This window comes from Gekko japonicus, unplaced genomic scaffold (assembly GCF_001447785.1).
Source record: "Gekko japonicus isolate JY-2015 unplaced genomic scaffold, Gekko_japonicus_V1.1 scaffold1280, whole genome shotgun sequence".
NCBI lineage: Eukaryota > Metazoa > Chordata > Lepidosauria > Squamata > Gekkonidae > Gekko > Gekko japonicus.
In genome coordinates this window covers 218,576-243,584 of record NW_015165276.1, presented here as the reverse complement: position 1 = coordinate 243,584, position 25,009 = coordinate 218,576, and the positions used below count along the sequence as shown (strand labels likewise).

General features: G+C 52.4%; 1 protein-coding gene across 1 annotated transcript in view; it reads left to right on the top strand.

Moving 5' to 3' along the window:
* Window positions 1-547: 547 nt before the first annotated feature.
* Window positions 548-25,009, top strand: part of COL11A2 (collagen, type XI, alpha 2) — a 136,535-nt gene continuing 112,073 nt past the window's right edge. The window contains exons 1-7 of the mRNA XM_015410260.1: window positions 548-629; window positions 5,353-5,520; window positions 8,536-8,538; window positions 8,999-9,209; window positions 16,476-16,638; window positions 16,717-16,854; window positions 21,623-21,730. Of these exons, the coding sequence (XP_015265746.1) occupies window positions 548-629; window positions 5,353-5,520; window positions 8,536-8,538; window positions 8,999-9,209; window positions 16,476-16,638; window positions 16,717-16,854; window positions 21,623-21,730 (873 nt within the window). The remainder of the gene's footprint in view (window positions 630-5,352; window positions 5,521-8,535; window positions 8,539-8,998; window positions 9,210-16,475; window positions 16,639-16,716; window positions 16,855-21,622; window positions 21,731-25,009) is intronic.

The window sequence follows — 25,009 nt, the reverse complement described above, 5'->3', positions numbered from 1 at the left end:
GGGGGGCAAAAGTGGGAGGGCTTCTGGAGTTCTGGCCCTGCTGGTGGACCTCCAGATAGAATTTGGGTTCTGGCCACTGTGTGACGGAGTGTTGGACTGGACGGGCCATTGGCCTGATCCAACATGGCTTCTCTTATGTTCTTATGTCTGGGGCGGTGATGTTCTGTATTCTTGGTGCTGGGAGGGGCAAGAGTGGGAGGGGGCTCCTAGTGTCCGGCCCCCACTGCTGGACCTCCTGATGGCACCTGGTATCTTTGGCCACTGTGTGACACAGAGTGTCAGACTGTATGGGCCATTGGCCTGATCCAACATGGCTTCTCTTATGTTCTTATGTCTGGGACAGTAAAAAAAAATGTCTGGGACAGTGATGTTCTGTATTCTTGGTGCTTGGGGGGCAAGAGTGGGAGGGCTTCTGGAGTTCTGGCCCCACTGGTGGACTTCCTGATGGCCCCTGGGTTTTGGCCACTGTGTGACGGAGTGTTGGACTGGAGGGGCCACTGGCCTGATCCAACATGGCTTCCCTTATGTTCTTATGTCTGGGGCGGTGATGCTCTGTATTCTTGGTACTTGGAACAAGAGTGGGAGTGTTTCTGGAGTTCTGGCCCCGCTGGTGTACCTCCTGAGGGCAGGTGGGTTCTGGCCACTGTGTGCCACAGGGTGTTAGACTGGGTGGGCCACTGACCTGATCCAACATGGCTTCTCGTCTTATGTCTGGGGCAAGGGATGCTCTGTTTTCTCGGTGCTTGGGAGGAGCAAGAGTGGGAGTGTTTCTGGAGTTCTGGCCCCACTGCTGGACCTGCTGGTGGCACCTGGTATTTCTGGCCACTGTGTGACACAGGGTGTCGGACTGGATGGGCCATTGGCCTGATCCAACATTGGCTTCTCTTATGTTTTCTTACGTTCTCACTGATCGAGAGTCACCTGATGAGCTTCCATGGGAGAGACGGGATTCAAACCTGGGTCTTTGTGCCATTGTGTGTGTGGGGGGGTGTTATCAGGAACGGCCTCTTTTCCACCACCTGCCCCATGCAGGTCACTGCGGGGGGGGGGGAGAGAGGTTAGTGTGCATCAGGACTGGAATGCACGGCCACACCCCTCCCCCCCCATCTGTCCCGGCTGCCGGGCGCTCCTCTGGCAGGACTCTGGGCCGCAGCACAAGCGGCTCCTTTGTGAAGTTGGGCTGTTTTAGCAAAAGGAAGCGTTTTCCCCCACACACACACACACAGCGTCAGTTTGCTGCCCCCCCCTCCAGCCCAGCTTCAGAAAGCAGCCAGGAGTGGCAGAGGCAGGATAAATAAATAACTCTGTGTGTGTGAGAGAGAGAGAGAGCGCAGCAGTCCCTGAATACACCTCTGGGTTGTTTCCTCTCTCACAGGCATCCCACCACTGGATGGCTCCTGGTGGCCTTTTAATGTGCCATGGTGGTTTTGTGTGCGTGTGTAATCCGGTGTGAGGTGTCCCAAACGCACACAAAAGGCCCTTATTCCCGCACAGGAGAGGCTGGATGCTGCAGCCTGCACGAGGGTGCCTCTGGTTGCGCGGGGCCTGCCCGCGCATGGGGCGCATGGCACGCGCTTGTGGTGCGGCCGCCTGTTCCAGGAGTTCCTCTCCTTCCTTCCTGCTGCTTGTGTGTGTGTGCACGTGTGTGCCCGAGTGTGCAAAGCGTGTGCCCTGGATCCTCCGCCTGGGGCTGAAACAAAGGGGCCTTTCACCGCAGCTGCAAGAGGCCCCGCGAAAGAGGAGATCGGAATCCCGATATTGACGGGCGCACCTCGCGGGGGAGACCCCAATCGGCTCCTTCCATCTGATCAGGCTGGCGCTGGGCCACCCACCCACCTGCACGGGAGAGGCCCCCTCCCCACTCGGTCCCCGGCTGCAAAGGGGAACAGGTATTTCCCTCCCCCCTTCCAGGGGACGGTCCCCTCCTGCTTCCAAACAGCCTCATCTAGCAGAGGAGAAGGAACTCAGGTTGGGCCTCGACTCGCAGGTACAGCGCCCGTCTTCTCCGTCTTGGCTGGTCTCAGTTCTCCCACCTATGATAAAACACCTCTTTGGAGAGCACCAAGTGGGAGCTCTCCTTTGCCAGGGGCATTTGGGGGCACTTCCTTGTATGAAGCCAGGCCCAGGATTTCTTTTCCACCCTCAGCCTCCTCCTCCTCCTCCATCTCCCGTCTGGCTTGCCTTCACTGGCCTGCTCAAGACTTGGGATTCATTTAAGAACATAAGAACATCAGAAGAGCCCTGCAGGATCAGACCAGCGAGGGTCCATCTAGTCCAGCATCCCATCTCACACAGTGGCCAACCAGTTCCTCTGGAGGGCCAACAACAGGGCAGAGAGGCCGAGGCCTTCCCCTGAGAAGAACCTCAGAAGAGCCCTGCTGGATTGGACACAATGGCCAACCAGTTCCTCTGGAGGGCCAACAACAGGGCAGAGAGGCCGAGGCCTTCCCCTGAGAAGAACATAAGAAGAGCCCTGCTGGATCAGACCTCCTGTCTTCTCACACGGTGGCCAACCAGTTCCTCTGGATGGCCAACAACAGGGCAGAGAGGCCGAGGCCTTCCCCTGAGAAGAACCTCAGAAGAGCCCTGCTGGATTGGACACAATGGCCAACCAGTTCCTCTGGAGGGCCAACAACAGGGCAGAGAGTCTGAGGCCTACCCCTAATAATAACCTCAGAAGAGCCCTGCTGGGTCAGACCAGTGAGGGTCCATCTAGTCCAGCCTCCCGTCTCACACAGGGGCCAACCAGTTCGTCTGGAGGGCCAGCAACAGGGCAGAGAGGCCGAGGCCTTCCCCTGAGAAGAACCTCAGAAGAGCCCTGTAGAATCAGACCAGCGAGGGTCCATCTAGTCCAGCATCCCGTCTCACACAGTGGCCAGCCAGCTCCTCTGGAGGGCCAAGAACAGGGCAGAGGCCGAGGCCTTCCCCTGAGAAGAACATAAGAAGAGCCCTGCTGGATCAGACCTCCTGTCTTCTCACACGGTGGCCAACCAGTTCCCCTGGAGGGCCAAGAACAGGGCAAAGAGGCCGAGGCCTTCCCCTGATAAGAACCTCAGAAGAGCCCTGCAGAATCAGGCCAGTGAGGGTCCCGCTAGTCCAGCCTCCTGTCTTCTCACACAGTGGCCGACCAGTTCCTCTGGAGGGCCAACAACAGGGCAGAGAGGCCGAGGACTTCATAAGAACATAAGAAGGGGCGGGCCCTGCTGGATCAGATTGACCGTATCCTTCAGTTGGGTGTATTCTGTGGTGCAGCTTTGAATGGCTGGTTTTGAAGTTTGTTTCCGGGGGTAGTCGTGTCGGTCTCTTGTCAAAGTCCAGGAGCGCTTTAGAGATGAAGAAGATTTTCAAAGCAGAAGCTTCTGAGAGACTCCCTTGATCATATAGTAGAAAGCCCAGTAGCACCTTCAAGACTGACTTTATTTATTATGTTGTCGAAGCCTTTCATGGCCGGAGTTCATTAGTTGTTGTAGATTTTCTGGGTTGTATGGCCGTGGTCTTGGTATTGTAGGACCTGAAGTTTCGCCAGCAGCTGTGACTGGCACCCTCAGAAGTATGACACAGAAAGATGGAGGACTCTCTGTGTCAGTGTGAGAAGAAAAATGGTAGGCAGGTAATGTATATCTACTCAGGAAGGTGGGATAGGGAGGAGTCATTATCTTGTAGGAGTTCCCCAGGCTGTGAACATGCTAGTGGAGGAGCTTTCCTGAGGAGGTTCTTTTGCATAGGGATTGGCTGTTGAAATTCTAATCTTATCTGTAGTGCTGTTGTAAGATGCAGAGCATTTTGTATTTTTCAGGACAGAAAACCACGCCCTGTTTATTTTTAAACTCTCTTCTTTCCTGTTGAAATTGTGTTTATGTTTATGAATTTCAATGGCTTCCCTGTGTAATCTGACATGGTAATTGGATGTGTTGTCCAGCCTTTCAGTGTCTTGGAACAAGATACTGTGTCCTGTTTGAGTTAGGCTATGTTCTGCCACTGCTGATTTCTCAGGTTGGCCCAGTCTGCAGTGTCTTTCCTGTTCTTTTATTCCGCCACTGCTGATTTCTCAGGTTGGCCCAGTCTGCAGTGTCTTTCCTGTTCTTTTATTCTTGTCTGGATGCTACGCTGCGTGGTCCCGATGTAAACCTGTCCACAACTGCATGGTATGCGGTATACCCCTGCAGAAGTGGGGGGGGTCTCTTCTGTCTCTTGCCGATCGTAGCACCTGTTGTATTTTTTCTGTTGGGTCTGAATACTGTTGGTAGGTTGTGTTTTTTCATAAGTTTTCCCATCTGATCAGTGATTCCTTTGATGTATGGCAATAATGCTTTCCCTGTGGGAGACTGTCTTTCCTCAGTTGTTTGTTTTACCTTAAAGACTATATTTATTTAATTTGTACCCCGCCAGTTTGGTGTAGTGGTTAAGTGCGTGGACTATAATCTGGGAGAACCAGGTTTGATTCCCCACTCCTCCACTTACACCTGGCTGGATGACCTTGGGCAAGCCGTAGCTCTGACGAGAGCTGTCCTTGAAAAAAGAGCAGTCTCTGTCAAGAGCTCTCTCAGCCCCACCTACCTCACAGGGTGTTTGTTGTGGGGAGGGGAGGGGAAAGGAGTTTGTCAGCCGCTCTGAGACTCCTTTGGGTAGTGAAGGGCCATGGGGTATAAATCCAATCTCCTCCTCCTGTCGAAGCTGTATTGTAGCATAAGCTTTCGAGAAACTCACCTCTCTACATCAGTTCGTCAGTTTCATCATATAGGGAGACAATTGTGGCCAGAGTTAAATATCCCAGAGTCGAGGAAGGCTCTATTGACCCGTCTCCTATTAGCTGGTAAAATAATATTGGCACATCAATGGAATACTAAGAATATACCGACTTTGGCACAGTGGTATGACGAGATACAGGACTTGATGGTCCAGAATAAGATAATCTCACAATTAATACAAGTTGAGAACCCTAATAGGAAAAATATGTTTATAGAGACAGGGTATACTTTTTTTTTTAAAGTATATTGAATTGAGCCGCCTGCCAGAACTCCTCAATACCTAAGGAACACTTAGATTTTGTGTCGGTTTTTTTAGTTATCGCTTGCTTGATAGATAAAAATGACAGCTGTCATTATCTGGGGAGGTCATCGATCCTGTATGAATGTAGCATGTGTATTGTTTTATACGTTAAATAAAAATACAAAAAAGAAGGGGGGAAATAAAAAAGATATAGGAAGACAAAGGGAGGGGTGGTGGAGCTATTTGCATGGGGGGGGGGGTGATATCACGGTGCAGCTTGCCTGTCTGCCTCCTCCACCCTCCCCTCTCACATGGCTGCCCGTGTTCTTACTTGGTCTTTCCCTTCTCCCCCCCACTCCCCAGCAGATCCAGTGGACGTCCTTAAAGTGCTGCAGCTGCAGAGTCAGCCCCAGGGGGTGCGCAAAACGACGGGATTCTGCCCCAAGAGGCGTTCGGGAACCGGGCCAGATGTGGCCTACCGGATATCAAGACAGGCCCAGATCAGTGCTCCGACACGGCAGCTTTTCCCAGGTAAGCTTGCGGGGCCGGGCAGAAATCTGGGGGTCTCTGGCGGGGCTTTGGTAGGGGAGGGGGAGGGGAGGGGGCCCGTGGCTTCCCCTTCTGGGGGGGCCCCCTAGCAGACGCAGAGCTCTCCTTCAGCATCTGTTGGGGTGCCCCTTTTCCCCAGTGTGACTTCAGCACTGTCCAGGGGACCACTCTTCTTTGAACTCCAGGCCACGAAGAGTCTGCTCCCCCCTGTTGAGTTTCTTCCTGCTTTGTGACTGTGAAAGGCAAGAAGGAGAAGAGGAAGAAGAAGAAGAAGAAGAGCAAGAAGAAGAAGAAGAGGAGGAGGAAGGAGGAGGAGGAGGAGGAAGAAGAGGAAGAAGAGGAGGAGGAAGAAGAAGAAGAAGAGATTGGATTTATACCCCGCCCTTCACTTGGAGTCTCAGAGCGGCTTACAAACTCCTTTCCCTTCCCCTCCCCACAACAGACACCCTGTGAGGTGGGTGGGGCTGAGAGAACTCTTGACACAAACTGCTCTTTTTCAAGGACAGCTGTGCCAGAGCTTGTGACTGACCCAAGGTCACATCAGCAGGTGCAAGTGGAGGAGTGGGGAATCAAACCCGGTTCTCCCAGATTAGAGTCCGTGCACTTAACCACTACACCAAACTGGCTCTCCAGTTTCCTCCAGAGGAGGAAGATGATGAAGAAGAAGAGGAAGAAGAAGAAGAGGAGGAAGAAGAAGAAGAAGAGGAAGAGGAAGAAGAAGAAGAGGAAGAAGAAGAAAAAGAAGAGGAAGAAGAGGAGGAAGAAGAGGAAGAAGAAGAGGAAGAAGAAGAAGAAGAGGAGATTGGATTTATACCCCGCCCTACCCGAAGGTGTCTCAGAATGGCTGACAAACTCCTTTCCCTCCCCCTCCCCACAACAAACAGACACCCTGTGAGGTAGGTGGGGCTGAGAGAGCTCTTGACAGAGACTGCTCTTTTTTCAAGGACAGCTCTCGTCAGAGCTACGGCTTGCCCAAGGTCATCCAGCCAGGTGCAAGTGGAGGAGTGGGGAATCAAACCCGGTTCTCCCAGATTAGAGTCCGCACACTTCACCACGACACCAAACTTCTTCTCCTGTTGAGTTTCCTCCTGCTGTGTGATTATGAAAGGCAAGAAGAAGAAGATGATGATGAAGAAGAAGAGATTGGATTTATACCCCGCCCTTCACTGCCCAAAGGAGTCTCAGAGCGGCTTACAATCCCTTCCCCTCCCCACAACAGATACCTTGGGTGCGGTCAGATGGCGGGCTGGGAGCCCTGTAAACCGCTCCCGTTCCAACGGGATGAATTTGATCCGGGGGAAGCGCGATCACACTCACCTCTCACTGCACAGCACATCGCTCCCCGGCGTCCACACTTCAGGCGCTCAGCAGCGCGCGTCGGCATTTTAAAAAATTATTTCTACACAGTTTGCGCATGCGCATAGGCAATCTTTGATATAAGTGAGATCTTCGTACATGTGCGTAACACCGTAGCCCGAAAAGCATGCCCTGAAGCGAAGGCTTCCTATTGTGTAGTGGGTTTAACCGCATGGCTAGGCCGTTGCAGTTCACATAGCATCCTGCACGCTTCACTGCTACACAACAAAGACAAAAGGAAACGGCCCGTGGGCCACTATGTACACACTGGGGACACACACCCCTAGGTCCCATTGGTGGGTTTAAATCTCCCGCCAACGTCCCATTGGTCCCTCCGTGGAGAGACCAGGAGCCTAGTCCCCATTGTTCTTCCAGAGTCAAGCTCTGGGGTATTCGCTGGCCCCTGGTGGCGGCCAGCGGACACAACACTTCCCTTTAAACTTTGACATCGAAACTGGCCTTGGTGAGGTCCCAGACTCATCTGAGGGCTGAAACTGGGCACCATTTAAAGTTTGCTTTTACTAACACCGGGGCGAAGCTTCGCCCAAGCACACATCGCTTACGATTAAAAAAAAAAAAGGAGGATGAAAAGCGGAAGCCTTGGGCTTCCGAACGGAAGTGGCTCTACTCCGGTGGAAAGCGATCAGACGGGGGAAATGTGGCTAGAACCAGAGCACTCAGGAAAGCACCACTTGGGGACCTAGTAGCAAACCACACCGGTTTAAGGGGTGTTTGCGATGGTTGGCAACGGTTAGGGACGGGAGGCAGACGTTGTGAGTGTGATCGCGCGTAAGTACTCCGTTTCTAACCAGCTCGTATACCGGCTCAAATGCCCCGTCTGAACGCACCCCTTGTGAGTTCGGTGGGGCTGAGAGAGGTCTTTCGAGGACCGCCCTTGAGAGAACAGCTGTGAGGGAACTTGTGACTGACCCGAGGCCACACCAGCAGCTGCAGGCGGAGGAAGAGTGGGGAATCAAACCCGGTTCTCCCAGATTAGAGTCCACGCTCCTGACCATGACACCAAACTGGCAAAAAAGGGAAGAAACCAGTCCCAAGTGGGGACTCTTCTTGGATGCTAAATTATGCTTGGGCCTAGGTGGCCAGCCTCCGGGTGGTGCCTGGGGATCTCTGGGGACGAAAGCTGAGCTCCAGGCGATAAAGATCAGTTCACTTGGAGAAAATGGGCCCCTGGGCAGGTGGACTCTGTGGCATTGTACCCCAGCTTGGGTCCCACCTCCATCCTCCCACCTCGTGTCCCTTCCACCCCCCCATGCCCTCTTTTCTGGCTCTGGGGTTGTTGCCAGTCCAGGGGTCATTTCCTGCAGGAGTGCACAGGAGCAGAGCTCCGGCAGTAAAGAGCCCAGGGGGCGGGAACATGCAACAAGCCCCGCCCCCTGCTCCCAGCAACCCTCAGTCAGAGCAAGAAGCAGCCAGGTAAGCTGCAGAGCCCCCCCCCCGGACCCCCGGTCCAAAACAGTCTAGTGGCATCTTTAAGACCAAGTTTTATTCGGGTACAAGCTCTCCCTCCTCCGCGAGGACAGATCTGCAGTCTCCCCCCCCTCCAATAGCTAGCAATCCAAAACAGTCCAGTGGAGCCTGAGCAGTGGGTGTTGCCTTGTGACACACGTCCGGTGATGTCAGGGGGTGTGGCATATGCAAATAAGTTATGCTAACAAGTTATGCTAATGGCCTCCTGCACCTCTTTTCCTACGAAATGACCCCTGCTAGCTATTGGGGGGGGGAATGTGCAGATCTGTCTTCGCAGAGGAGGGAGAGCTTCTACCTGAATAAAGCTTGGTCTTAAAGGTGCCACTGGACTGTTTTGGACTGGGGGGGCGGGGGGGCTCTGCAATGTACCTGGCTGCTTCTTGCTCTGACTGAGGGCTGCTGGGAGCAGGGGGCGGGGCTTGTTGCATGTGCCCGCCCCCTGGGCTCTTCACTGCCGGAGCTCCGCTCCTGTGCGCTCCTGCAGGAAATGACCCCTGGTTATGGGAAAAGCCACCCTCTCAGTGGACTTCTGGGCCTTTCTCCCGGGGAGCCCTGTTGCTTCAGGAGTTCTCTGGTGCTGCGTGGCCACATCCTCAGCCCGCCTTTGCCTTCCCAGGTAAATTCCCAGAGGACTTCTCCATCATGGCGCTGGTGAAACCCAAGTCCGGCCTGCAGGCCTTCTTGCTGTCCATCTACAACCAGCACGGCATCCAGCAGTTGGGGGTGGAGCTGGGCCGCTCCCCTGTCTTCCTCTACGAGGACCAGAACGGCCGCCCGGCCCCCGAGGACTACCCCATCTTCCGAGGCGTCAACCTGGCCGATGGCAAGTGAGTGCCTGCCTTCCTCTTCCTCCCCCTCCCCCTCTGCCACCTTCTCCCACCACCTCGTGTTCTTCCGTGGTTCCTCCACTGGGATTGTCCCCAGCCAAGGGAGCTCGGTGAAGTAGACCCCAAGAGGGAAGGGCAGTTCTTAGCAGGTCAGGGTCTAAAGCCAAGCCATGGGTGAGCTCCTGGTCAGATCTGTCAAGAAGCCGAAAGGGGATCCAGTCTCCCAACTAGGCCCTTTTCCAGGTGACCCTTTCTAGAAGAAGAAGAAGAGGAGGAGGAGGAGATTGGATTTATACCCCATGGCCCTTCACTACCGAAAGGAGTCTCAGAGTGGCCCACAAACTCCTTTCCCTTCCCCTCCCCACAACAGACACCCTGTGAGGTAGGTGGGGCTGAGAGAGCTCTTGACAGAAACTGCTCTTTTTCAAGAACAGCCCTTATCAGAACTATGGAATTTCTTCCTGCTGTGTGATTGTGAAAGGCAAGAAGAAGAAGAAGAAGAGGAAGAAGAAGAAGTAGAAGAAAAGGAAAAAGAAGAAGAGGAAGAGGAGGAGGAGGAAGAAGAAGAAGAAGAAGAGGAGGAGATTGGATTTATACCCCGCCCTTCACTACACAAAGGTGTCTCAGAGCGGCTTACAAACTCCTTTCCCTGCCCCTCCCCACAACAGACAGACACCCTGTGAGGCAGGCGGGGCTGAGAGAGCTCTGGACAGAAACTGCTCTTTTTCAAGAACAGCTCTTATCAGAACTGTGGCTTGCCCAAGGTCATCCATCCAAGTGTAAGTGGAGGAGAAGTGGGGAATCAAACCCGGTTCTCCCAGATTAGAGTCCGCACACTTCACCACGACACCAAACTGGCTCCTAGTGCAGAGTTGCCAACTTCTTGCCTGACAGGGCTCCTGTGCAGTGTTCCCTCTAAGCTGAGTTAGTGCGAGCTAGCTCACAGGTTTTTAGCCTCCGGCTCACACAGTTTTTGTCTTATCTCAGGAAGCAAACTGATTTATGCAGTAGCTAAATTGTTGGCTCACAGCTTTAATGCCAGTAGCTCATAAAGTAGAATTTTTGCTCACGAGACTCCACAGCTCAGAGGGAGCATTGCTCCTGTGGCCGGAATGGCTTTGTGAGAAGTAGGAACCCAACTGCAGGCAGAGTTTATTGTGAGGGCAGAGGCAATAGAGGGAGACGCTCCGTCTGATAAATCCTTGCCAGGCTGCCAGTCGTTAAAGGCTCAGAAACCTTCCCAGGGACAAACCCTGGCCGGGGTGGGGGTGGGGGAGTATTTTGGTCCACTGAATGGTTACACTTTTTCTCAGTCAGCCACAAGAAGAATTGTAAACAGGGTTTTGTACAGCGCCAAGTTCTCGGGGAATTGCCGCAGTGTCCATCCCCTGTTGGCAAAAGCACCTACTATATGTTTACTCAAAAGCAAGTTCCTTTCAGAAAAGGCCTCACTGAAAAGGCTGAAAGAGTCGGGTCTGTTTAGCCTGGGAAAGGGAAGGCTTAGAGGGGACATGATTGCGGTCTTCAAGTATCTGAAGGGCTGTCATGTAGGAGATGGAGGGGATCTATTCTCTCTTGCTCCGGATTGCAAGAGTAGGTCTAATGGGTGGGAATTACCAGGGAGTCGTTACCAGCTAAATATCAGGAGAAACTTCCTGACTGTGAGAGTGGTTGAGCGGTGGAACAGTCTGCCTCGGGAGGTGGTGGATGCTCCTTTGCTGGACGTTTTCAAGCGGAGGCTGGACAACCATCTTTCGGGCATGTTGTAGGGCTCTCTTTTGGCTATGCTCCTGCAGAGTGCAGGGGGTTGGGCTAGATGACCTGTAAGGTCCCTTCCAACTCTAACATTCTATGATTCTATGAAAGCAGGCCATGAATCTCTCCACACATAAATCTTCACTGATGTAATAATCTGGAATAGAATTTCCAATAGAATCATCGAATCCTAGAGTTGGAAGGGACCGCCAGGGTCATCTAATTCAGCCCCCTGCACAATGCCAGGAAACTCACAAATACCTTCCCCCCCACACACACCCTGTTCCACACCCAGAAGATGACAAAAAAAACCCCTCCAGGATCTCCAGCCAAACTGGCCTGGAGAAAAACTGCTTCCTGACCCCAAAGTGGCAATCGGCATTTCCCTGGGCATGTAAGAAAGGGCCACAAGAACTAAGCACTGAGGCAACCCCTTCCTGCCCTCCCTCTCGTGATCTGCTCAAGTTCACAGAATCCGCAGTGCTGACGGGATTTGTGTGTCATCAACCAACATACAACAAATACTGTGCCCAGATGATTATTACATATCAGAAATAATTTTATATTATTTTTGAAAAATATTTCTACAATAATTTCATCATATATGAATATACTTCTTAATCACAGTTCATAATATCAGAAATATCAAAATACCAAGATCATCTCCAAAGAATCTCAAAAGATATAGTACAACCTTATAATTAATGCCAGTCCTCCTCTGTTAAACAAAAGTTTCAAGAGGGAGGACTCTTTAAAGTCTCTTTATAACATCTGCTCTGTCTTCCTCCAACAGAGGTCCAGATACCCTTCTGTTTCAAAATCTTCCCCAGGGAGTTCAACAATATTTTTCAGCACAAGGTTGCCAAATACCAAAGTTTTAATCCAAATTTCTCTTTCAATGAACGCTGCAAAATTTTTTTTTCTAATGTGCTACAAGCCTCCTAGAGATCTCTTCAAGAAAATTGGAGAAATCAAGGGAGCGTTCCATGCAAAGCTGGCCATGATAAAGGACAAAAACGGTAGGGACCTAACAGAAGCAGAAGAGATTAGGAAAAGATGGCAAGTATACACAGAAGAACTATACAAGAAAGACCTCGATGTCCTTGACAACCACGACGGTATAATCACTGACCTCGAGCCAGACATCCTGGAATGTGAAGTTAAATGGGCCTTAGAAAACATTAATAACAACAAAGCTAGTGGAGGTGATGGTATCCCAGCTGAGCTATTCAAAGTCTTAAAAGATGATGCTGTTAAAGTGCTGCACGCAATTTGCCTAAGCTGTGGAGTCCTGTGAGCAAAAACCCTACTTCGTGAGCGACTGGCATTAAAGTTGTAAGCAAGCGATTTGGCTACCGCATAAATTAGTTTGGTCTGGAGCCCTATCCTTCCTGAGCGAAGACAAAAATGTGTGAGCCAGGGGCTAAAAAACTGTGAGCTGGCTCACACTGACTCAGCTTAGAGGGAACACTGCTTGGTATTGCAGCTGTCGTTTGACAAATGCATCAAACCAGGGTAAAAGAGGAGAGCGCAAAAGTGGGCTTGAAGCTCAACATCAAAAAAACTAAGATCATGGCATCTGGCCCCATCACTCCTTGGCAAATGGAAGGCGAAGTCGTGGAAGTAGTGACAGACTTCACGTTCCTGGGATCCCAGATCACCGCAGACTGTGACAGCAGCCATGAAATTAAAAGACGCCTGCTCCTTGGGAGGAAAGCGATGGCGAACCTAAACAGCATGATAAAAAGTAGAGACATCACCCTGCCAACAAAAGTCCGCAAGGTCAAAGCAATGGTATTCCCAGTAGTCATGTGTGGCTGCGAGAGTTGGACTATAAGGAAGGCCGAACGCCGAAGAATAGATTCTTTTGAACTATGGTGCTGGAGAAGACTCTTGAGAGTCCCTTGGACTGCAAGGAGATCAAATCAGTCAATCCTAAAAGAAATCAACCCTGACTGTTCCCTGGAAGGCCAGATACTGAAACTCAAATACTTTGGCCACCAAATGAGAAGGGAGCACTCACTGGAGAAGGCCCTGATGCTGGGAAAGACTGAAGGTCAAAGAAGACGGGGACGGCAAAGGATGAGATGGTTAGACAGTGTCATCGATGCAACGAACATGAAATTGAGCCAACTTCAGAGGACAGCGGAAGACAGGAGGGCCTGGCGGGATCTGGTCCATGGGGTCCCAAAGAGTCGGACTCGACTGTGCGGCCGAACAACAACAACAAGCCTCTTACAAAGTGAAAAGCACCTTGTGTCGAAAAATATTGTTGAACTCCCTGAGGAAGATTCTGACTAGCAGAGATAGACAGGATCACACAAACAAGGAGCAGGTCTGTCTGGGTAGGATTGCATGGGTTACACTCAACGCTCCCTCTCAGCTGTGGAGTCTTGTGAGCAAAAATTCTATTTTGTGAGCTGCTGGCATTGAAGCTGTGAACGAGCGATTTGGCTGCTGCATAAATTAGTTGGCTCGGGAGCCCTCCCTTCCTAAGCTGAGACAAAAATGTGTCAAACGGAGGCTAAAGAACTGTGAGCTAGCCTCACACGAACTCAGCTTAGAGGGAACACTGGTTGCACGAACCCTTGGCCTAAGATTTGGCCTTCTTTAGAGTTGGGTTTTTCATACCCCACTTTTCTCCCCCTTAAGGCGTCTCAAAGTGGCTTACCATCACCTTTCCCTTCCTCTCCCCACAACGAGCACCTTGCGGGGCAAATGGGGCTGAGAGAGTTCTTTTTTTAAAAGTTTAAGTGTTTAATAAAAAGAAAATGTTGATAAGCATACTTTAAGTGCAGCATCACATTGAACAAGGACTACAAGGGAAGCCACCTTAGCTAACATGTTCTCAGGACAGCTGAAACTGTTGGCGTTGTAGAAGTGCGAAAGGATGGTACTCCCACATGTGGTGGGAATGCCCCGAGGCCAAAAAACTATGGGAAAATATACTAAGGCCCCGTTCAGACGGCAGGGGAGATGTCGCTCAAAGCACGGCTTTAAAAAGCCGCGCCAAAAGTTGAGACGCCGCGGCACGATCCCTGGGCCACGGCGCCTTTTCTCCCCGGCACGATCAGATGCCGGGGAGAAAACACAGTGCAGACGGGGAGCCCGCCGAACTGCGCATGTCGGAGCATGCGCAGTTCGGCTAGGAGCCGGGGATGCGCCGGCGCAGAGACGCGCCGGCGATCAGACGGCCCGGCTTGCGGCGCCTCGTCGGGATGAACCACCTCGGTAGGTGGTTCAGTTTCGATGCGCTTCATCGGGGGAAGGGCCGGAACGGAGACGGAAGCGCCACGCAAGCCAGATGTTGCCGTCTGATCGCACCAGTTTGCTCCGCCCCCGTTCCGTCCTGCTCCCAGCCCAAAACACCCCGTGTGAACAGGGCCTCAAAGTAATAAATGAGCTTGTTCATGTAAAGCTGAATATAGATTTTGAACTGATGATGATGACTACTCTAGGTAATGAGACAACAGAGAAAAAGAACCAAGATTTACTGAAAGCAATGATAACTAGCCGGTAAAGCAGTGATGGCAAGAGGGGGGAAAGATAAAAGAAAATGGACAGAAAGAACCTGGCACAATTATCTGTTCGAATTTGTTTGGTCAGATATAATGGCTACGATCAGCCAGGATCTGCCATGGGATGACAGGACATCACGGATCAAGGAAAAATGGACTCTCTACCTGAACTGGATAAAAGAGGAGCAGAAAGAAGACGTTTAGTGGAAACTACAGGCTCTGTGCTCCTGGCTGAAAAAGGAAGATTAGACTGAGGGGGGAGGGACTAGGGAGAAAATGTTAAAAATACCCAAAATGGAATATTGGAACGATGGTAATGTATAATTAAACTAGCAAAAAAAAAAGATCTGCAAAGAGCTGCTTAGGGGCTTACATTCTCTTTGTACAAGATCAACCCGACGTTCAAGGAAAGTGAGAGTCAGTACTACTTTTAAGAAGAATAAGAGCTACTGTCTTTTGTTTTAAAAAATAGGACTACAAAAGAAATGGGTAAAAATGCACATCCTTTCTCCTTTCCTCTATACGTGCCCTAAAAAGTAAAAAGTAAAGGTTCCCTTGCTCGAAAGCCAGTCGAGTCCGACTCTAGGGTTGCGGTGCTCATCTCCGTTTCCAAGCCGAAGAGCCAGCGCTGTCCAAAGACGTTTCCGTGGTCATGTGGCCGGCATGACTAAACACCAAGGCGCATGGAACGCTGTGAACTTCCCGCCGAAGTGGTCCCTATTTATCTACTTGCAATTTCTTGCTTTCAAACTGCTAGGTTTCCAGGAGCTGGAACTAGAGACGGAAGCTCACTCCGTCATGCGGCACACCCGGGTCTCGGACTGCTGAACTACTGACCTTCCACAGCCTGCAGTTCAGCATTTTAACCACTTGAGCCACCACAGCTCTAACATGCCCTAACTGATGGTAAAATATAGGACAGGCTCTTTAGCTTAGCTGTTCATTACAGAGTTGCCATTACCTTGAAGCTTGCACCCAGGTGAGCACACGATCAACCTGCCTGCCTCAGGAGTTTAGAGTCCTGCGTCCTCTCAGGAACACAGCACTCCAAAGAAAGAGAGCTACTTCCTGTGGCAAGGAAGTTTTATCTTTTCAGTTTCCCTTCCCATTTGACCCTGGTCAGCCCAGGCCAAGGCATCTATTCCTGTCATCTCCAAAAAGTTCTTTCTACAGACTGTCCAGAATTTGACACTTCCAATGCTCTGGTATTATGAATGCGGACTCTAATCTGGGAGAACCGGATTTAATCCCCCACTCCTCCACATGCAGCTGCTGGTGTGACCTTGGGTCAGTCACAATTCTCACAGAGCTTCAAGAACAGTTTCTCTCAGAGCTCTCTCAGCCTCACCTACCTCACAGGGTGCCTGTTGTGGGGAGGGGAAGGGAAAGGAGTTTGTAAGCCGCTCTGAGACTCCGAGTGAAGGGTAGGGTATAAATCCAATCTCCTCCTACTACTACTACTCTTCCGTCTTCCTCCTGCTTTGTTTGGATTTGCTCTTCCGCTGGAATCTTGGGAGGGGGAGATGTGACAGAATTCATTTTCTTCTGGGAGGCTGGCAAACAGCAAATCTTCACTTGGTGTTTTAAAAGTTTTTTTTCCCTAGGCAGAGGAGGGAGTCTGATAAGAGCTGTCCTTGAAAAGAGCAGTTTCTGATAAGAGCTGTCCTTGAAAAGAGCAGTTTCTGTCAAGAGCTCTCTCAGCCCCACCTACCTCACAGGGTGTCTGTTGTGGGGAGGGGAAGGGAAAGGAGTTTGTAAGCTGCTCTGAGACTCCTTTGGGTAGTGAAGGGCGGGGTAGAAATCCAATCTCTTCTTCTCTACTGCTACTACTACGACTACTTCTTCTTCCTGAGTGTCCCTCGGGGACCCGCAGCCTCCTGTAGTTCGGCTTCCCGTCTTACCTGCCTCCTTTTGTGCACATCTGTGTGGGTGGGTGGGGGTCCTCTTCCTCGGGCACAGCCCCCCCCATGCCAGTCCTGTCCCTCCCCCCCAGGTGGCATCGAGTGGCGCTGAGCGTGAGCAAGAAGCAGGTGACCCTCTTCCTGGACTGCAAGAAGAAGATGTCGCGGCCGCTGCCCCGGGGCAACCAGCCGCTCATCGACACCCGCGGCATCACCGTCTTCGGCACCCGTCTCCTGGATGAGGAGGCCTTCGAGGTAGGGCCTCTCCCCGCCGGCCCCTCTCCCGACCCTGCCCGGGGACCCGGCGTGGCTCACCCCCTTCTCTCCCCGCAGGGCGACATCCAGCAGCTGCTGATCTCCGCCAGCTCCCAGGCGGCCTACGACTACTGTGAGCACTACAGCCCCGACTGCGACGGGGTGGCCCAGAAGCCCCAAGCCCAGGAGGCCCAGCAGAGGGCCAGCAGGGCTCAGGTGAGCGGGAGGGGTGGGGCCGGGGGGGAGGGGTGGTGGGGCAGCTGGTGGCTCACGTCCGTCCCCCCCTCCCCACTGCTGGTGAGCACGCCTGTGAAAGGCCGATCTCCTTGCAAGCAGCGGGAAGTGGAAGAGGCCTCAGCACGGCCCAGGTCGAGCCAAAGCACCCCCTGCCGAGGGAGGCACCTTTGGGTGGCGCATTAAGAACATAAGGGAGCCATGTTGGATCAGGCCAGTGGCCCATACAGTCCAACACTCTGAGTCACACAGTGGCCAAAAATACCAGGGGCCATCAGGAGGTCCAGCAGTGGGGCCAGAACTCCAGGAGCCCTCCCACTGTGGCCCCCTCCAGCACCACGAATACTGAGCATCACTGCCCCTGACATAAGAACTTAAGAAAAGCCATGTTGGATCAGGCCAGTGGCCCATCCAGTCCAACACTCTGTCACACAGTGGCCAGAAATACCAGGGGCCATCAGGAGGTCCACCAGCAGGGCCAGAACTCCAGGAGCTCTCCCACTGTTGCCCCCCAAGCACCAAGAATACTGAGCATTTCTGCCCCTGGCATAAGAACTTAAGAGAAGCCAATGCTGGATCAGGCCAATGGCCCCTCCAGTCCAACACTCTGTGGCACACAGTGGCCAAAACCCAGGGGACATCAGGAGGTCCACCAGTGGGGCCAGAACTCCAGAAGCCCTCCCACTGTTGCCCCCCAAGCACCAAGAATACAGAGCATCCCTGCCCTAGACATAACAACTTAAGCCAATGTGGGATCAGGCCAGTGGCCCACCCAGTCCAACACTCTGTGGCACACAGTGGCCAAAACCCAGGGGACATCAGGAGGTCCACCAGTGGGGCCAGAACTCTAGAAGCCCTCCCACTGTTTCCCCCCAAACACCAAGAATACTGAGCATCACTTCCCCTGACATAAGAACTTAAGAAAAGCCATGTTGGATCAGGCCAAAGGCCCACCCAGTCCAACACTCTGTGGCACACAGTGGCCAAAAATACCAGGTGCCATCAGGAGGTCCATCAGAACTCCAGAAGCCCTCCCACTGTTGGCCCCCCAAGCACCAAGAAGTCAGAGCATCTCTGCCCTAACCTGAGAGTTCCTATCTATAACATGTGGCTAATAGCCACTGATGGACCTCTGCTTCATATGCCTATCTAATTCCCTCTTGAAGCTGTCCATGCTTGTAGCCACCACCACCCCTGTGGCAGTGAATTCCATGTGTTCATCACTCTTTGGGTGCAGAAGGACGTCCTTTTATCCGTTCTAACCCGGCCACTCAGCAATTTCATTGAGTGCCCAGAAGGAGTTCTTGTATTGTGAGAAAGGGAGAAAAGTACCTCTTTCTCGACCTGCTCTTTCCCATGCATAATCTTATAAACCTCGATCATGTCACCCCATCACCCCTCGCTTCTCCATGGTAAAGAGCCCTAAGCGCTTTAACCTTTCTTCACAGGGGATATACGTGCAGGATTCTAAGACTCCAAAACTCAACTATATAAGATCTGGCTATCAAGTAGTGACAAAATAATCCAAAAAATATATAGCTTTCTGTTACGAGAATATACTCTAGATGAGCAAATTAGTGTTTCAATGGTGGCTTGGATGAAAGATATTGGGCATTGCATAGAAATAGATAAATGGTCCAGTACTTGGAAATCTCTCAAATACCTAAGAGCTATCAACTATAAAGAAAACATTTATAAAGTAGCACACCGCTGGTATTGGTCACCAGATAGGATAGCTAAATCTAATGCTGCACTACCTAATATATGTTGGAAATGTTGTTCGGACGTTGGAACTCTTTTCCACGTGGTGGCGATGTATGAAAGTAAGTAACTACTGGAAGATGATTCAGAAATTTATCTCGGAAGTGACGTGTGTAACGATTGCCTTGTCCCCTGAAGTAGCTGTGCTGAATACGATTTCGGAAGGTTACAATCAAAAAGATAATTTTTTTGATGCTATTTATATTTACGGCTAGAATGCTACTAGCTAAATACTGGAAACGGGATTCCCTTCCCTCAAGAGAGGAATTAGTGTATATATTATTAGAGACAGCGGAACTTGATAAATTAAGCATCAATCTTCAAGGAAAACATGAAATTTTCTTTGTTGAAAGGTGGAAGTGTTTATATATATGCAGGGGTCATTTCGTAGGAAAAAGAGGTGCAGGAGCTCATTAGCATAGCTCATTAGCATAACTCATTTGCATATGCCACACCCCCTGACATCACCGGAAGTGTGTCAGAAGGCAACACCCACCACTCAGGCTCCACTGGACTGTTTTGGATAGCTAGCTATTGGGGGGAGGGATGTGCAGATCTGTCCTCACAGAGGAGGGAGAGCTTGTACCTGAATAAACCTTGGTCTTAAAGGTGCCACTGGACTGGGGTGGCGTGGGGGGCCTCTGCAACTTACCTGGCTGCTTCTTGCTCTGACGGACGGCTGCTGGGAGCAGGGGGCAGGGCTTGTTGCATGTGCCCGCCCCCTGGGCTCTTTACTGCCAGAGCTCCGCTCCTGTGCCCTCCTGCAGGAAATGACCCCTGAGTATGAGACAGGATACGTTCAACAGTGCAGTGGAAGTGAGACGATGCAATCAGATAACACATACAGATAACACATAGCTGCCCAGGGGTGTGGCCGGAAGATTTTGGTTGGTGGGGCGTGGGGGAAATTGGGGGGGGCACCCCAGCCATGCCTTCTGCTCCTCTTGCAGCCACAGAAGCAGCAGCTACGGCTCTGCTGTGACCTCTGGTCCTCCTCTAGTTCTTTTGATTGGAGAAACTTGATTCTGGGCTGCTTTTCTGTGTAAGCCTGGGCGGCGGGGGGGATCGCCGACTCTCTCTCTCTCTTCCATTTTGCAATTTTGTTTTATTTTTTGCAATTTCATTTGATTTTATTTGCATTTTTAAGAACCCGTTTATTTTTTTTTGGCCCTGGAAAAAGAAAGTGAGACTGAAGCAATCGCGACTGTGCCTGGGGTCATTTTGGGACACCCACGTGCCTCTTGCATTTTCAAAACATTTTTGGATGTTTTTGTTTTGTTTGGGGGCGCCGCTCATATGTGGGGGGGCGTTGCCCCCAAATGCCCCCGTGGCTACAGGCCTGTAGCGGCCCCCTGTGGCATGGTCCGTAGTCTTTTTCCCTTCGTAAAACCAAATAACAGCCGTCTACTTTGAAAGAAAAGCCAAGAGGATACAACCTGTGTTCATTTTTAAGAATGTCAGAGCAGCCCTGCAGGATCAGACCAGAGAAAGTCCACCTGGTCCAGCATCCTGTTTCCCACGGTGCCCGAGCAGGCCTCCTCCTCGGCTCCCTTCCAGCCAGTGGAACTATGGAACTCCCTGCCACAAGGTGCATGCTAGCTTGAGTGGCTTTAAAAGGGAGCCAGACCAGACCTTGGAGAAGAGGCCCCTGGGTGGGTATCTGCCACTGGTGGCCATGTGGAACCTGCCTGTCCACACGGGTCGAACCACAGTCCACTCAGAAAAAGGACTTCTCAGATCTAGCAATTCAGTTTTTCCCTGACAGCTTCGGGGACACTCCACCCCCCTGTGCCCTTGATTTGGATTTTTACAGATAGCCCTGAAACTACAAGAAGATCTTCCGGAAGTGGGAGGGCCTCCCTGTCCCAAATCTTCTGCAGACCCCGGAGAATTTCTCCCCCCAAACCAGTCCCTGGATGTTTAGCAATCAGAAGGGCTGATGTGAGAGTTGCCAGACTCCGGGGGCAGCTGGAGATCTCCTGGGGTTACAACTCATCTCCAGGCAACAGAGATCAGTTCCCCTGGAGAAGATGGCTGCTTTGGAAGGCGGTGTGGTGGTGGAGTGCGCAGACTCTAATCTGGGAGAACCGGGTTTGATTCCCCGCTCCTCCACTTGCACCTGCTGATGTGACCTTGGGTCAGTCACAAGCTCTGGCACAGCTGTCCTTGAAAAAGAACAGTTTCTGTCAGAACTCTCTCAGCCCCACCTACCTCACAAGGTGTCTGCTGTGGGGAGGGGAAGGGAGAGGAGTTTGTCAGCTGCTCTGAGACTCCGAGTGAATGGAGGGGTATAAATCCAATCTCCTCCTCCTCCTCCTCTTTTTCTTCTTCCTCTTCCTCCTCCTCTTCTTCTTCTCCTTCTTCTCCTTGTCCTTCTTCCTCTTCCTCCTCCTCTTCTTCTCCGTCTTCTTCCTCCTCCTCTTCTTCTTCCTCCTCCTCCTCCTCTTCTTCTTGTTTTTCTTCCTCTTCTTCTTCCTCTTCCTCTTCTTCTCCTCCTTCTTCCTCTTCTTCCTCCTCCTCTTTTTCCTCCACCTCCTCTTCTTCTTCCTCTTCTTCCTCCTCCACCTCCTCTTCTTGTTTTTCTTCCTCTTCTTCCTCCTCCTCCTTCCCCTATTGAAGCCCTTCCCCTCCCTAAACCCCGCCCTTCTCGGGCTCCACCCCCCAAACCTCCAGGTGTTTCCCAACCCGGAGGTGGAAACCGTAGCTGGTGCGTAGCAGTCCCCTTCGATGCATTTTTTTTATCTCAACCCAGCGCACTCTGAGTCCCAAAAGCGTCCCTCTGTGGGCACCTCGAGGACTAAAAGCAGCCTGCATGGTGATTTGTAGGAAGGGATGAGAAGGTTTGTGGCGGTGCCCTCCGCTTTCCCCGTGCGCCGTCAGGCATCCGCTGTGGTCAGGCGCCTGGCCAGAGAGCTTCTCCAGGAGTTGGCAGCCAAAAGGCCTTTTATTTGGGGGGGAAACAAGAACGTCTTCTCTTGCTTTCCTTCAGTATTCTGATGAGGACGCAGAAGACTATTACGGGTACACCTACTATTATGGGCCTGGAATGGACGGGACGGATTCTCCCTCAGTGCCTCTGGGGGGAGCCAGTGAGCAGGTAAAGGGAGGGGCAGCTGCTGCTCCTCCCCCAGACCGTCTGTCCGTCTGTCCGTCCTCCTTGTGTGGCTGTGGAATCCGTCTGTCTGTCCCATCCATGTCCATCCACATCCACCTCTACCCATCTGCTTCGTCCTTCTCTGCAACCGTGTGGCTGGAAGGGAGAGCCGCAGAGGACCGTCCGGTTCTTTTGGGCCCTGGGCCCCCCCCCCCTTCCCCAAGGGAGGGACCGCAGTTTGGGGTGGCACACTGTGACGGAACACGGTTCGGCTGCGTGTGGATTCTGGGGTCTTTCTAGGTGGGTGAAGTTGGGAGAAGGATGAGGCAAGGCGCTATCGACAGGTTAAGAATATAAGAACGAAAGAAGAGCCCTGCTGGGTCAGACCAGGGAGGGTCCATCTAGTCCAGCCTCCCGTCTCACACAGGGGCCAACCAGTTCCTCTGGAGGGCCAAGAAACAGGGCAGAGAGGCCGAGGCCTTCCCCTGATCAGAACCTCAGAGGAGCCCTGCTGGGTCAGACCAGTCAGGGTCCACCTAGTGCATCCTTCTGTCTCACTCAGGGGCCAACCAGTTCCTCTGGAGGGCCAACAACAGGGCAGAGAGGCCGGGGCCTTCCCCTGATAAGAACCTCAGAGGAGCCCTGCTGGATCAGACCAGTGAGGATCCATCTAGGCCAGCATCCTGTCTCACACAGTGGCCAACCGGTTCCTATGGAGGGCCAGCAACAGGCAGAGAGGCCGAGGCCTTCCCCTGATAAGAACATTGGAAGAGTCCTGCTGGATCAGGCCAGTGAGGGTCCATCTAGTCCAGCCTCCTGTCTCACACAGGGGCCAGCCAGTTCCTCTGGAGGGCCAACAACAGGGCAGAGAGGCCGAGGCCTTCTCCTGATAAGAACCTCAGAAGAGCCCTGCTGGATCAGGCCAGTGTGGGTCCATCTAGTCCAGCATCCTCTCTCACACAGCGGTGAACCAGTTCCTCTGGAGGGCCAACAATAGGGCATAGAGGCCGAGGCCTTCATAAGAAAATAAGAAGACCATTGAGGTGCCATCTAGTCATAAGAACATAAGAACATAAGAGATGCCAATGTTGGATCAGGCCAAAGGCCCATCCAGTCCAACACTCTGTATCCCACAGTGACCAGAAATACCAGTGCCATCAGGAGGTCCACCAGTGGGGCCAGGACATTAGAAGCCATCCCACTGTTGACCCCCCCCCAAGCACCTGTCTCACACAGTCCAGCATCCTGTCTCACACAGTGGCCAACCAGTTCCTCTGGAGGGCCAACAGCAGGGCCTTCCCCTGATAAGAACCTCAGCAGAGCCCTGCTGGATCAGACCAGTGAGGGTCCCTGTAGTCCAGCATCCTGCCTCACATGGTGGCCAACCAGTTCCTCTGGCCAAGAACAGGGCAGAGAGGCCGAGTCCTTCATAAGAAAATAAGAAGACCATTGAGGTTCCATTTATCCTGTCTCACACAGGGGCCAACCAGTTCCTCTGGACGGCCAACAACAGGGCATAAAAGCTGAGGCCTTCCCCTGATAAGAACATCAGAAGAGCCCTGCTGGGTCAGACCAGTCAGGGTCCATCTAGTCCAGCATCCTGTCTCACACAGGGGCCAACCAGTGGCTTTCTGGCGGGCCAAGAACAGGGCAGAGAGGCCAAAGCCTTCATAAGAAAAGAAGAAGACCAGTCAGGGTCCCTCTAGTCCAGCCTCCTGTCTCACACAGGGGCCAGCCAGTTCCCCTGGAGGGCCAACAACAGGGCAGAGAGGCCGAGGCCTTCCTCTGAGAAGAACATCAGAAGAGCCATGCTGGGTCAGACCAGTCAGGGTCCATCTAGTCCAGCCTCCTGTGTCACACAGCGGCCAAACAGTGGCTCTCTGGAGAGCCAACAACAGGGCATAGAGGCCAAGGCCTTCATAAGAAAATAAGAAGACCATTGAGGGCCCATTTAGTCCAGCATCCTGTTACAACAGGTGGAGGCTTTCCCCTGATTTTGCCTCTTGGGACTGGGATATTTAGTCCCTCTGAATGTGGAGGTTCGCCTCATGTCTTGGGCGTTTGTTTTTGGGGGGCCACACCACTGTGGTATAGGCGGTTGCTTGGATTTTTTTAAAAACCAGCATCATCGCTTGGGAGTTTTATCTCCATAATCTTCCTAAACCCCTTGCCAAGTGCAGAATCCTTGTTTGCTCATTTCAGCCATTACCATTTAAGGTGGCCCCTGTATGCGAAGGTCTCGATCGCAGTTGCAGTGCATCACATTCTGAGTAGTCCGCTGTGGACTGCCGAGCCCATGATGCAGTGTGACTGAAGAATGCATGCACACAGGGACATCTAGGGCTTCGTGTAAAAACTGAGCTGTTCGTCTAGTGCCGACGAGAGCGGTCACAGGTCTGCGGGCCTGACCGATCTTCCATACAAATTGTGGCCCTGGAAACAGAGGGTGGGATTCGTGGTGAAACCCCCCAGGTGGGAAGAAGGGGATGGGCCTGTGGTTTCCCAGAGAGCAGGGACTTATTTTATTTTTATCTGTGAGGTTTATGTTCCATTTTTCTGTCAAGAAGGGACTCGGCAAAGTCCTCCCTCAAAAGAGGTGGATGGTAGAATGGGGACCGTAGCACCGCCTCCCCCTTTTTCTTAGCACGGACGGTTGTGACCACGCTTAACACGGGACTAGCAGCCACGGATGTGGGGCTCCAAGCTTTCTAGTTAGCCGTAGGCCAGCTGAGATGCAGATGCTGAGAAGCAGAGTTCATTCAGGGTCCTGCTCGCTCCGGGAGACAGCCTGGTATGGAAACCTTCCCCCTTGCCATAGGCGTAGAGTTCAGGGGGGCGGAGGGGCGGGGGCTACCTCCGAAATTTTCCGGGGGGGTCTCAGCCTCCCCCGGGGCTTGAAGAGAAGCCTTTTCATTCCGCCGTCCGTAGACCTGAGGGACCGCGATCCCTTCCCTGTGCCTATTCCGAGTCCCGCAGACTGAGATCGGCCTCCCCTGCGCAAAACCTCCTCCGCCAAACCAAACTCCCTCCCTCCCTCCTTCCCTCCCTCCCTCCTTCCTGCTACTGAATCCCTGTGCAACTGCACTGAGAAAGCGGGCACCCAGGCCAGAACCGGCTCCGCTCACTTCCTTTCCCCTCCCTGACCTGTCCTGTTTGCTTCACCCCCCCTTCTTTCCTGGCTCGCCTTTGGCGCTGGCAGCCGGGCTCCCCCCCAGCCCCATCCTCCTCCAGCGACGTGTCTCTCTCTCCCCTTCTCCCCAAGCCCCTACCGGGAACTTCCCA